The 14,555-nt window shown below is 46.0% G+C and overlaps 1 protein-coding gene across 1 annotated transcript in view; it reads right to left on the bottom strand.

Moving 5' to 3' along the window:
* The window catches only part of LOC307142565 (nuclear valosin-containing protein-like), a gene marked incomplete at its 5' end in the record, with an annotated part of 39,054 nt that extends 28,029 nt beyond the window's left edge, over positions 1–11,025 (bottom strand). The window contains 7 exons of the mRNA XM_079843536.1: positions 1,076–1,220; positions 1,301–1,418; positions 4,527–4,628; positions 7,132–7,266; positions 7,343–7,419; positions 10,790–10,935; positions 11,003–11,025. Of these exons, the coding sequence (XP_079699662.1) occupies positions 1,076–1,220; positions 1,301–1,418; positions 4,527–4,628; positions 7,132–7,266; positions 7,343–7,419; positions 10,790–10,935; positions 11,003–11,025 (746 nt within the window). The remainder of the gene's footprint in view (positions 1–1,075; positions 1,221–1,300; positions 1,419–4,526; positions 4,629–7,131; positions 7,267–7,342; positions 7,420–10,789; positions 10,936–11,002) is intronic.
* Positions 11,026–14,555: the final 3,530 nt, after the last annotated feature.

Below are 14,555 nucleotides of genomic sequence, written 5' to 3'. Positions count from 1 at the left end.
CACTCTCAAGACCCTTAAAAGACACTAAAGACTAAAGTTACAAAGTCCATCTCACTACAGCGGCTCTACAATAACTTTATGAAGACGAGAATAGTTTCTGTGCGCAAAAAAACCCTAAATAACGACTTACATAGTGATGACGATTTCAAAACAAAGCATCATTAAGCTTCGAAGCGTTATGAATCACTGAGTCGAATGATGATTCGGATCGCGTGTCAAACCGCCAAACTGCTGAAATTTGGCGATTCAAACCACTGAATCGACTCAGTGATTCATAACGCTCTGAACCGCTGAATCGACTGACTGATTCATAACGCTCTGAACTGCTGAATCGACTCAGTGAATCATAACGCTCTGAACCGCTCTGAACCGCTGAATCGACTCAGTGATTCATAACGCTCTGAACCGCTGAATCGACTGACTGATTCATAACCCTCTGAACTGCTGAATCGACTCAGTGAATCATAACGCTCTGAACCGCTGAATCGACTCAGTGAATCATAACGCTCTGAACCGCTGAATCGACTCACTGATTCATAACGCTTTGAAGCTTCATGATGCCGTGTTTTGAAATAGTCATCACTATATAAGTCGTTATTTAGGGTTTTTTTGCGCACAAAAACTATTGTCGCCGATTCATAAATTTATTGTAGAGCCGCTGTAGTGAGATGGACTTTGTAACTTTAGTCTTTAGTGTCTTTTAAGGGTCTTGAGAGTGTAAAGTTGAGCCAATGGAGGCCTTTCAGAGCATCAGATTTACACTAAAATATCTTCATTTGTGTCTGAAGATGAACGGAGGTCTGACGGGTGTCCAACCACATGAGGCTCAGTCATTAATGACACAATTTACATTTTTGGCTGAACTAACCCTTTAAAGGATACGCTTCCAGCGCTTCGCACACACATTGCACCAGAACCGTTTTCGGAACCGAAACTTAGGAATTTCGCGCGGTTCTGGTATTTTTCAAAAATCAGTTTCGGTTCTGCATAAGAACCGGTTCTCGGTTCCCAACCCTATCCGTTACTCCCCAAGCCTGGCCACAGCGGATTCAGCGGGTCAGTGAGACACACGTACTTCAGTCTCGCGCCCTCATCAGGGATCCCCAGACAGATCTCTCGGTCAAACCGGCCGGCTCGACGCAGGGCCGGATCCAACGAGTCCGGACGGTTAGTGGCTCCAATGACCAACACCTGAGCTGGCTCCGATAATGAATTCAGGTCTAAAGACAACCAGAAACGACAGGAATAAAACACTGTGAATGAAAGCATCAGTCAGTCTGCTTCCGAACACCACACACACCATCCATGCAGGTGAGCAGCTGAGCAACGATCCGTCTCTCCATGTCTTTGGAGGCGGTCTCTCGTTTCGGAGTGATGGCGTCGATCTCATCGATGAACAGGAGACAGGGAGCGCTGCTCTACAGGAGCAGAGAACACACACAATTAAACAAGCGGAGACCAAGGGACGTGTTCAGTTCGTTGACAAATCATTTTCGTCAACGACCTTTTTTCACTGACGAGAACGAGACGAAAACTCAATAAAAACTAGTGTTGGATGACAAAAACTATGAGGAAAATCTACTGTCATGTTCCTCAGCAGATAAAGCGAGAGGAGAATAGTGAGGTTAGTGAGGGTGGATTAGGGCAGAGATGGGGTCAGAACTGATGATCTGTGTCATAGATGAGCACATTTGATCTGAGCTGATCTAACCGCTGGAAAACACACGATCTACAGGCTCACACACACACACACACACACACACACACACACACACACACACACCCCCAATCCAACTCCAGAGCGGCTCAATCAATAACACACACACACACACCCAATCCAACTCCAGAGCGGCTCAATCAATCACACACACACACACACACACACACACACACACACACACACACACACACCCAATCCAACTCCAGAGCGGCTCAATCAATAACACACACACACACACACACACAATCCAGCTCCAGAGCGGCTCAATCAATAACACACACACACCCAATCCAGCTCCAGAGCGGCTCAATCAATAACACACACACACACACACACACACACAATCCAGCTCCAGAGCGGCTCAATCAATAACACACACACACACAATCCAGCTCCAGAGCGGCTCAATCAATAACACACACACACACACACACACACACACACCCAATCCAACTCCAGAGCGGCTCAATCAATAACACACACACACACACAAACACACACACACACACCCAATCCAGCTCCAGAGCGGCTCAATCAATAACACACACACACACACACACACACACACACACACACACACACACACACACACACACACACCCAATCCAGCTCCAGAGCGGCTCAATCAATAACACACACACACACACACACACACCCAATCCAGCTCCAGAGCGGCTCAATCAATAACACACACACACCCAATCCAGCTCCAGAGCCGCTCAATCAATAACACACACACACCCCCAATCCAGCTCCAGAGCGGCTCAATCAATAACACACACACACACACACACACACACACAATCCAGCTCCAGAGCGGCTCAATCAATAACACACACACACACACACACACACACAATCCAGCTCCAGAGCCGCTCAATCAATAACACACACACACACACACACCCAATCCAGCTCCAGAGCGGCTCAATCAATAACACACACACACACACACACACACAATCCAGCTCCAGAGCCGCTCAATCAATAACACACACACACACACACACACACACACACAATCCAGCTCCAGAGCCGCTCAATCAATAACACACACACACACACACACACACACACCCAATCCAGCTCCAGAGCCGCTCAATCAATAACACACACACACACACACACCCCCAATCCAGCTCCAGAGCGGCTCAATCAATAACACACACACACACACACACACACACACACCCAATCCAGCTCCAGAGCCGCTCAATCAATAACACACACACACACACACACACACACACACCCCCAATCCAGCTCCAGAGCGGCTCAATCAATAACACACACACACACACACACACACCCAATCCAGCTCCAGAGCCGCTCAATCAATAACACACACACACACACACACCCAATCCAGCTCCAGAGCCGCTCAATCAATAACACACACACACACACACACACACCCAATCCAGCTCCAGAGCCGCTCAATCAATAACACACACACACACACACCCCCAATCCAGCTCCAGAGCGGCTCAATCAATCACACACACACACACACACACACACACCCCCAATCCAACTCTAGAGCGGCTCAATCAATAACACACACACACACACACACACACACACACACACAATCCAGCTCCAGAGCCGCTCAATCAATAACACACACACACACACACACACACACAATCCAGCTCCAGAGCCGCTCAATCAATAACACACACACACACACACACCCCCAATCCAGCTCCAGAGCGGCTCAATCAATAACACACACACACACACACACACACAATCCAGCTCCAGAGCCGCTCAATCAATAACACACACACACACACACACACACACACAATCCAGCTCCAGAGCCGCTCAATCAATAACACACACACACACACACACCCAATCCAGCTCCAGAGCCGCTCAATCAATAACACACACACACACACACACACACACACACACACACACACACACACACCCAATCCAGCTCCAGAGCGGCTCAATCAATAACACACATTTATGCCAGACCAGTGTTTATAAACTAATGCTGATGAATAATGACAGTGTTTACTTTATGATGTTTATATAGTAATATGTTTTAGACAGTTGTAATAATGATATTTGATCTCCTGAACTTGAATGAGCTCCTGCAACTGCAATAGAGGCGCAGACATTTCAAAATAAGAGTCCTGGTGTATTTCCAGCTTGTTTATCATTAAAAGTCACGCATTATATATTCGCTTTGCGTACACAATAAACTGTATTTAATTTAATTCCCATTTAATTCATATTCAGGAGGAAAGACCAGTATTTGACACATATCAATAAGTATCAGGGTTATAATAGTTCACTAAAACCATTAAAAATCTTCATTACTTGAAATTAAATAAATTAAATAAATAAAAAATAATAATAATACACTTATTTGAAGCTTTAGCTTAACCTGTTATGGCCTACTGACTAAAACAGAAATACAAAGTTATAAAAACTATAGAGATGTTTTTAAAAAAGTGAATTGAGCTCTTTCGTGTATTTTTAATGTCAAAAACAAAATGATCAGTTCAGTGTCAGTCGGTTGTGTGACGCTTAAATGTTTAATGTATTACAATTGAACTAAACTCATTAGATTTTAGGAGACTAAAACTAGACTAAAACTAAAAACAATTCAGGCGACTAAAATATGACTAAAACTAAATCAAAATGAGCACTGGTCTAGACACACGGTTAGCCTTAGTTCAGGTCAATGTAGAGGCATACTTCCCTGTTTCCTGCCTAAATCCGGTGTTCTGGTCACTGGTTTGCTACCATTGGTTACTGATTATGTTGTGCACCTGTGTCTGAGTCTTACTATGGCTTGCTCAAACAGTTCCCGCAGCTTCTGCTCGGATTCTCCGGAGACTCCAGACACCAGCTCCGGCGCTGAGACCTTCAGCATGGGCAACCCCGTCTCCTACACACACACACACACACAGCATCAGACACACCCGCTCACCAGTGACACACACACACACACACACACACACAGCATCAGACACACCCGCTCACCAGTGACACACACACACACACACACACACACACACACACACAGACATCATCAGACACACCCACTCACCAGTGACACACACACACACACACACACACACAGCATCAGACACACCCGCTCACCAGTGACACACACACACACACACACACACACACTAGGGGTGGGAGAAAAGGTTGATGCATTGATGCATCGCAATTCGATATTCAAAAATTCAGAATCGATTCTGTGTTCAATTCAAATGGCCACTTCACCACTGTGGCCAAGCGTTGATAGTAGGGATGAAACGATTACCGGTTTCACGATAAACCACGGTAAAATTTAGTGACGGTTAGTAATATCGTATAAAATTTAATCATCATTAAAACCGCATGTGATTATCACGATTTTAAAACTCGCGGTAAATCTTGTCCAGTCAGCGTCAGTCTGTTGCGCGCACCGCTGCTTTCTGAATGAGAAGAAATGGCAGAAGCAGAGACAGCGCCGGGAGATTTTTCAGCCTCTAAAAGGACCAAATCTGAGGCGTCATATTTTGGCTTTTACAAAAGTCCTGAGGGAAACTTAATCGAAGATGGTCATCCTGTCTGCAGAACAACAGAATAAAGTCGCTGTAATAGAGGAAACACTTCAAAACTACGAACGCAAGGCAAGTGGACTTTGACCTGAATACCAAAACTACGTCTGGGAAATAATAACATGAAGCTAACGAACAAGTTCAGACAAGACTAGGGCGACATTTAAGGGATAATAATCAGGGCTTGACATTAACAACCGCCATTTGCGGGTGTAAGTTAACGTTATCTCGGCTGCACACTAGCCACTCTGCTGTTGAACTTATTATAGTCTTCTCAAAGGCCGTCTGTTATAATCGCGTTGCGCATTATAAGCACTCACACGTGTTTATATTGAGTTTATGAATGCAATGTCTCATAATCAGAGGCGTTCAGATTATCCGGAATGTTGTTCAGAGCGCGCGCCGCTGTCACGCGCTGAAATCTACACTAAAGCAGAGATGTGTGTGTGATGTACGCAAGAGATTCACTCATCATACAGAGGTTGACTGTTTTTGTTCTATTTCAGCAGCGAAAATAGTTTCAAACAAACACAGCAGAACCACAGCAGAGCCACAGCGCGTCTGATATGACTGGCATAATGCTGGCGAATTTAGGGACCGTCTGTAAAGTTACACAACATTGGTAACGTTATACACGTTTGAAACTTTAATAGCATTTGAAGAGAATGAAAGTCATAAAACTGGCTGTAAAGTGATCATCTAGGTATCAGGTATGATGCAGTCATTTTGATATTTAATAAAATAAACTGTCAAATCATATGGAAATATGGATATGCATTATTTCTCTAGGATACTGTTTGGGCTCTTACACAAAACATGCTAGATTTAAATGCATCATTGCTGAACACTGATGAGAATATTGCTTGAGAATATATTTACAGAGATAATATTAGAGATTATATTTACGAGAAATTATTATTATTTATGCGTTGCTATTGACGCCGGCCATTATAAGGAAGAAAATCCCACAGAATCTTGCTTAAAAAAGTGCATAGAGCTGCTTTAGTTTGTTTGTTGATTTTCAAATATAAAACTTGAACAAAACCGTGATAATATTGATAACCGTGATAATTTGGGTCACTATAATCGTGATGTTAAATTTCCATACCGTTTCATCCCTAGTTGATAGGCGAACGTTCGTCTGCTGGTGAATTGGCTTCGTTTAAGATCAAATGGACGAATTATGACCTGCTCAGGGGCGTCTCACCCGTGGGGACACTTTTCCCGGTGAGAGGTTCAACACACACAAACCATCAGTTTCTGAGAGAAACCCAGCAGTATTTATGCTATTATTTTACCTCTTATCAGACGAGCGTGATCATCTCTGAGCTCCGCCATAACTTCAGGAGAGTGAGGTCAAATTTGATCGTGGTTATAGATATATCGATAGTAGATTCCTCATTCTACTGTTCCGTGCAGTTGCTAATGAGGCATCTACGTATACATCTATGACCACGCTCGAATTTGACCTCACTTGGCGGAAGTTATGGCTCCTGATAAGAGGTAAAATAATAGCATAAATACTGCTGGGTTTCTCTCAGAAACTGATGGTTTGTCTAGATCAGACCCTTATTCATCATCTGGTGTCGTTTAAAGCTGCACTGAAACTGTCATTTGAACCGTTTGGAGCCCATTGAAGTCCATTATATGGAGAAAAATCCTGGAATGTTTTCATCCAAAACCTTCATTTCTTTTCGACTGCAGAAAGAAAGACATGGACATCTTGGATGACATGGGGTGAGTAAACTATCAGCAAAAGTTTGTTTAAAAGTGAACTAATCCTTTAAGATTCCCACCCCTAACACACACACACACACACACGCGGCTCTGGTCACTCACTCCAGCCACAGCTTGAGCCAGCAGGGTCTTCCCACATCCCGGCGGGCCGTGCAGGAGGAAGCCGCGCGGAGGAACGACCCCCAGCCGCTGGTACACTTCCGGATGTCTCATGTGGATCAGCAGCTTACACACATCCTGCAGAAGACAAGCAGCCGTTAGACATCAGTGTGTGTGAGCGGGACAGACGCATGAGCGGATGATCGAGGCTGACCTCCAGAGTTTCCTCACTGCCCCCGAAATCCTCAAACTTCACAGTGGAGAACTGGAGCTCATGGACCTTGACCTTACCTTGAGTTAGAATGAGAAAAAACCTTTATTATTACACAGAAACCGATGTCCTCAAACAAACAAAACATCATCGTTTTGGGTGAATATGCAAAGTGCACGTCAATCAAAAGCTATTTTGATTAAACCAAAAAAAACTATTTTTGCTTTGTCTTTTTATTCCCTGAAATTTTCTGGGGAATCCTTAGAACCTTCTGGAGGACCCCAGTTTGAAAACCCCTGATCTAGTCGAAAAGGTTGCACTATATTACTGAGGAATAGTCATTATATTTCCGTGGTGTATTCAAACCTGTACACACACACACACATTTTGAATACTTGGCCGTATTTATGGTTTCTGTGAGGTTAATTGAAAATCTGCATCACACTGATTTTGTTGATGATCTTCAGCCAAATGATGGATTTAAATGGATTTAAGTTTATAGTGCCTTCATGCTTTGAACTACTTTTTGAGTTAAAGAGCTTGTCTGTTAATACATTTGATGGTTGATTGGATCAATTGTCAAAATGTGATTCTGTGGCTGATATTAAGATGTGTTCCCATTCAGTCGGTCAACTCGGTACAACACATGACTATGGGATATCGCGCTCTAGCGCCATCTGCTGAAGACACCTTTATTCACGCCTGAAAGGCCAATGACGCATGACGACGTGGGCGGGGTCACGACCCACAGCATATAAATGCAGTCGAATGCGTCATTTCCCTTGTTCTTCAGCTCTTCACCGTGCTGCTTGAACACCATCACGCCACATTTTCGCAAGAAAAGCCCACGGTGGTGATTATTGTCGAAATTAAGGCAAAAAAGAGAAAGCTTATTTAGCAACAAGTTTAGCTTTGCTAACGAAAGGCTAATAAGTTTTTCTCAAACAAAATGTTCAAACTTATGCCACATTCACAAGATAATCCACAGTGATGACTCTTGTTAATGGAAAAGACATAAAAGAGAAGTTTTTGGCTTGAGTTTAGTACAACTAACAAATGGCTAATAAATTTTGTCATGATAAATATCTGAACAGGTTATCTCCCCTGTCCTATGGCATGTGGGTGTTCATGGTATAATCATAAGTAGGGTGTTCAGCATGCTCGGCGGCTCTCGAGGGAGAGCATTATGAGAGCTGACACTCAGGCTGCTCCGCTCTCGGCTGGCCGTGTTCGATGAGGCCGGCCAGCCTCGTGAGCCCCGTGGATCGGTCCCGCATCCGCCGAGGCGGTGCGGCGAGGCCGGTCATGGGGCTCACGGATGGACTGTCAGCGGGACTTGGGACTGCTGAGGCATCTTCCCAGTCTTTGTCTAATTAGGCTGGACTAGATCTCTCCAACCCCAGTGCGTGTACGTTGTGCCCTACCGGCAGCTCTGCCGTTCCGCTTGGCGGGGCAGTGGTCGAACACGGCCCGCTCCTGTCTTCAGGTGCTGATCCAGATACGGCGATCGCCGGTTTTGGAGGCCACGGAGAGTTGGGATGATCGGGTATAGACCGAGGAGTGTCGGTGTAGCGTTCACGGGGTGATTCGGTCTCGCTAGAAGCGGGTGAGGAATGCTCTGATGATATATATTTTCAAACCGGGCAGATCGCGTCTCCCCGAGGTGGGTGAAAGTGAAATGATAGCCCTTGAATTGATCTGTGTTGGAGAGCGGCAACAAAGTTTGTCGATAGTCCTGCCGTGATACAGAAGCTTGCGGGTTTGATTCCTGTAAAATCAGCGATGCAAACTCGCCTGCCGATCTATCCAGATTGGGCAGTAACCCAGCAAAATAGCGGGTTCAGTTTAAGTATGTTGTCAATAAAATGTGTGTTGAGCATACAAGACCTCATGTGTTGATTTGTTAAAACAATCAGATTGCACTGGAACCTCTAACCTCACAGTCTGGCCGTATGCCGACAGATGAGAATAATGCAGTGTTATGCAATTTACAGTGATGTTTGCAGAAGGACGCGGGATTCCACAAGTGATGCTTGAGAATCCTCCTCGCTGTCTGCCTTGAACGGTGGCGCGTAAGCGCACTAACAACACCATGGCTTCTTCGCACGATTCCAGTAGGGCTGTCGGCTGCGGTTTCTCTCGCGCCCCCCTCTGGTTTGGCGGAGTAATTGCAACTTCATTGTTTGAGAGGGGAAATCCGTGCTCTCCTCAGCAAAATGGCAATTCAAGTTTTGCCACAAGGGAAAATGGAGAAAGAGATTTTTCAGAGTAAATTCCTCCTCCTCCTCCTCCTCCTCCTCCAAAAAAAAAAAAAAAAAAATACCAGACTTGCAGCAGTTGAACAAACACTTTAGAGTGGTTAATGTGTCAAGTTCAAAAATGCTTGCAGTATGTCACCTGTTCTGCCCTCTGCATCCTCGGGATCGGCTTACATCGGTGTGTTTTTGCCCGATGCATCTTGCCACAATCAAACAGGAGCACAGAAAACATTTCTGAGGTCTCCGTTGATGGGATTGCCTATAGATCCTAATGGCACTGCGCATATCTGAAAGATATGCAGAAGCGGTGTTGGTTCTGCTGTGCCATCAGAGCATAATATTGTTCTCCTATTTGGATGACGTGCTCCTGGCTGCAGACAGCAGGGAACACGCAGTGTTGTAAAACACATGCACTTGTTTTTCCATTTTACGAGCTCTGGGATTTTTCAGATAATCTCAAAAGGGGCTGTTATGTCTCGGTCTGTTATATCTTGGTCTGGGGATAGATTCAGAACCGAACAGAGGGCAGAGGACTTTTGCAGTGCTGAGACTGCTGGGGCTCATGACCCCGATAGCAGTAGTACTGCTGGATTCTCCTCTTTGTGTTTGCAGTTCCGGCGCTGGGCGTTCGGTAACTTGCTATATGCCATGTGACATTTAAGCATGGTTCAGTAGCGCTGTTGGGCGTTCAGACCATGGTCCCCTGGGAGTCCTAGATCTGTTAACAGAAGGAATTCCCCTGGGCAGGGTTACGGCATGTTCATTAGTGATGACAAACGTCACAACATGGACGAGAAACTCTGTAAGAGGAGAGTGGTTGACAGCGCTGTAAGAGCTTCACATACATTTATGTGGAATAGTTCTCCTGGTGCTGAAACACTTGACCCAGCAGGGCAAGCATTATTCAGAATGGAAAATATGACAATGGTCATATATAGGCCTATGTAGGCAAGGAGGTACTCCCTCTCTGCTGCAATTGGCATGGATGCTCTTGATACAAGGCAGACCTGCGGTGGCTTATGCACTCTTGAATAGTGGTGCAGATCGGGTGCAGAAATGTGTATCTTTTTGCATCTGCAGAAAACATGCGCCGCCCGCTGTTTTCTTGATTATGGACTGGAGTGCCCCGTAGGGGGTGGATGTCCCAACACGTATAGCCCAGGATTCTGCTGTATGCAGAAGGGTCCATCACTGATTTTGGTGGCATCTTGCTGGCCAGAGAAAAAGAAATGGTACACAAGCATCATGGCATTGCTGTTAAGGACACACACCATGGTGTCTTCCCCTATGCAGGAGGCAGATTCTGCACCCTCGGCCGGAACTGTGGTCTCTAAGGGTCTACATGTTAAGAGAGGGAGAATCTGACTATAGCTACAAAACAGGGCGCTTGCTTTCTGAAGCACACCGTGTTGTGTTGAAGTAGCGCATGTTTGAAGTTTGGTGCAGGTGAAAATCTGTATCACTGTGTCAGTGCCTGATTGATACTGTTTTCTTCTCCGAAGAAAAGTCACTCCCATTCCATGCTGGAAGTTTATTGGGCGACTGTTTTCGGCTTTCATGAGGGCATTAATGGTGCTGCGCTAAAGCGCGCATTTTTCGGTTCCTTAAGAGGGTCCTGGCATACTACGATTTTTGCTCCGTTTCGGGCACAGTCGAGAGTGTGAGTTTTTCAAAGTATAGCCTACTCCATTGCCCACATCAGTGGAAAGGTGCTTTTGGCGCATGTGCACTATCTAGTGCATTTTTGGTTTTCGAGTGCTTTGGTTTTCAAGTGCTCTCTCTCTCCTCTCCACCTATAGTTGGTGTGTGGTGAGCGCGCTGGTGCCATTGTACTGTGACTGCCCTTGCATCATCCAAGTGGATGCTGAACACTGCTGGTGGTTGAGGAGAGACCCCTGACATGAGTGTAAAGCGCTTTGGGTGTACAGTAGTACATAGGAAACATGCTATATGATTCATGTCACTCGCACATGTGCTGTTTTATGTGCACCGTCCGCGGTCCCAAAAATTGGGCTGCACACGGACAGTGTGCGCGGCCATCTGCGGACTCTCCTAATGGTGATTATTACGTCACACGGACAGTTCACGGACTGTCAGGGAACTCTCGCGTTCCACTCCATCTGTTGAGAGTGTGAGCTGGTCACGGTATACTCCTTTGGCCAGGAAGGCCGGGTATGGTTAATTTCCCGCATCCAGATGCGTCACACACGCAGTCGAATGAGCGCGGATGACCAAGTTCAATACATGTGCAGTATAATTGTTGTGACTCTTCTGTCGCTTCTGTTTTTCTTGCACATGCGCTGTTGTATGCGCACCTTCCATGCATTCTCAAAAACAATTGGGCTGCATGCTGACGGAATACTTTGGACTTAAGTGTAGATGGGTTCGGAATGCGTGCTTCTGAGTGAACTTTGTCCGCAAGTGGTCAAGTCACTCATACGCTGTGGCATGCGCACCAAAGGCCCTCCTGTTGACGAGATTTTACGTCACACGAATGGTGCGCAGAACGCAGACATCCAAAGTATACCTGGAGCTTTAAGGTCAGCGTTTTTAGGCTCGTTACAAACTGTAATGGTCATGACCTGATGGTTGATCTGGAGGCTAGGTGTGAACCTCCGTTTAAGCCTTTAGAATCCTTGAATATAAGGATGATTCCTTGTCATGGATACTGGCACCAGCAAAGCATGTTGGTTATCTTCATGCGCTATTGGTGCATCCCCTTTGCAGTTTGCACCCAAGCTGCACTTGGTGGTGTTGCATCCAAATGCGGCGTATATGCCTAAAGTCAGGTTGGGAGTATGCTCTCGTTCGAGCTGTCTGCCCTATGAAATCTCTGACTCAGAGAAAAACAGGATACTTGCTTTGTGCTTTGCGCCATTTGCGATTCGTACGCAGGTGCGTTCGGCAGTTGCAGGCTATGCACTCGCCTGACCAGCCTTTTGTCATGTTTTCCAACTCAGCCAGTGGGAAGCCGCTATCTGAGCGATGTCTTTCACATTGGATTGTACAAGGCTATTTCTATAACATGGAAGGAGTTGGTTCTGCCTGGTGAGGTGTGTGAGCACTCTACAAGGGCATGGAGATGTCAGGGGCTTGGTTTAATATTCTCGTGGGATGCCAGCTGGGCATCACTGTGCACATTTGTCCGGTGTACCCGCTAGTTGCCACTACGGCAACAGTAACTCAGGCTGTGCAAACCACAGGGGTTTTTATAGGGGCCATGCATCTTTCCCTCGGAAAAGGTTTATGTGGCGGTGCTGGTCTATTACGTTTAGTTCAGCGACTTGGCGGGGCGTGAATATATGTCCCATAGTCATGTGTTGTACCGAGTTGACCGACTGAATGGGAACGTTGAGTTATGCATATAACTACTGTTCCCAGAAGGAGGGAAACGAGGTACAACACCTCTGGGCCCCGCACAGTCGGGGCTCGGTGAAGAGCTGGACTGAACAAGGGAAATGACGCATACGACTGCATTTATATGCTGTGGGCGAGGGACCCCGCCCACGTCGTCATGCGTCATTGGCCTTTCAGGCGTGAATAAAGGTGTCTTCAGCAGATGGCGCTAGAGCGCGATATCCCATAGTCATGTGTTGTACCTCGTTTCCCTCCTTCTGGGAACAGTAGTTATATGCATAACTCAACGTTATGAATCAGTGAGTCGATTCAGCGGTTCAGAGCGTTATGAATCAGTGAGTCGATTCAGCGGTTCAGAGTGTTATGAATCAGTGAGTCGATGCAGCGGTTCAGAGCGTTATGAATCAGTGAGTCGATTCAGCAGTTCAGAGCGTTATGAATCAGTGAGTCGATTCAGCGGTTCAGAGCGTTATGAATCAGTGAGTCGATTCAGCGGTTCAGAGCATTATGAATCAGTGAGTCGATGCAGCGGTTCAGAGCGTTATGAATCAGTGAGTCGATTCAGCGGTTCAGAGCGTTATGAATCAGTGAGTCGATTCAGCGGTTCAGAGCGTTATGAATCAGTGAGTCGATAGAGCGGTTCAGAGCGTTATGAATCAGTGAGTCGATTCAGCAGTTTGAAGCGTTATGAATCAGTGAGTCGATTCAGCAGTTTGAAGCGTTATGAATCAGTGAGTCGATTCAGCGGTTTGAATCGCCAAATTTCAGCAGTTTGACACGCGATCCGAATCATGATTGCTTCTTGATGCTAATGGGGATCTGGAGAGCTCTCTCACACACACACACACACACACACACACACACACACACACACACACACACACACACACACACACACACACTATACTGTTCAAACAACACATCATCCTCCCTGTGATCGGTCTAATGCTGAGCAAACTCTCTGTATGCGTGTTGGTGTTTGCCTGCGTTGGGGATGTTCCTCCAGTAAGCCTGACCTGTGCTGACTTGTGCTAATAATGCGGGAAGCCTGATCCAGACGTGTCTAAGACTGTCTGCATATTAAACCCTGGAATCCAGGCTTTTTGTCTTTTCTCAGAGCCTGAGAAAATGAAATGCTTTGGATGGAAAGTGCACACATTTAAATTCTACTGTGTTTTCTTGGGAGCTGTAGGCAAATGACCCCGGCTAAGTGTGTTAGCGAGGATGGGCCGATGTTAGAGACACAGAGTCACTGTTCCAGATCCTGCTGGTGTCGAGTTGCATTGTCATAGAGATCATTTGAATGTTCTCCTCTTCCACATCAGCCTGTTTCAGTTTAACAACGTCAAAGAGTATAGAAGCCCAGGAGGCGAAACTCTGTTGTGTAATGCTGCGTTCACACGGACGCGATTCGCGCGAGTGATTTACATGTTAAGTCAATGCAGAGACGCGCAATGGCATTCTGCGGCGCGATTCGCGCGAATGAGAAAAAGGAAACCTCGCGAATCGCTCAAGTTGAAAAATCTGAACTTTGGCGGATATTTCGCGCCGCGTTAACCAATCAGGAGCTGCTCTAGTAGTGACAACAATGAGGAGAAAAT

This window comes from Gobio gobio (genome assembly GCF_949357685.1).
Source record: "Gobio gobio genome assembly, chromosome: 18".
In the NCBI taxonomy this organism is placed as follows: Eukaryota; Metazoa; Chordata; class Actinopteri; order Cypriniformes; family Gobionidae; genus Gobio; species Gobio gobio.
The sequence above is the reverse complement of the archived record's forward strand: the minus strand, read 5'-3'. Positions and strand labels throughout refer to the sequence as shown.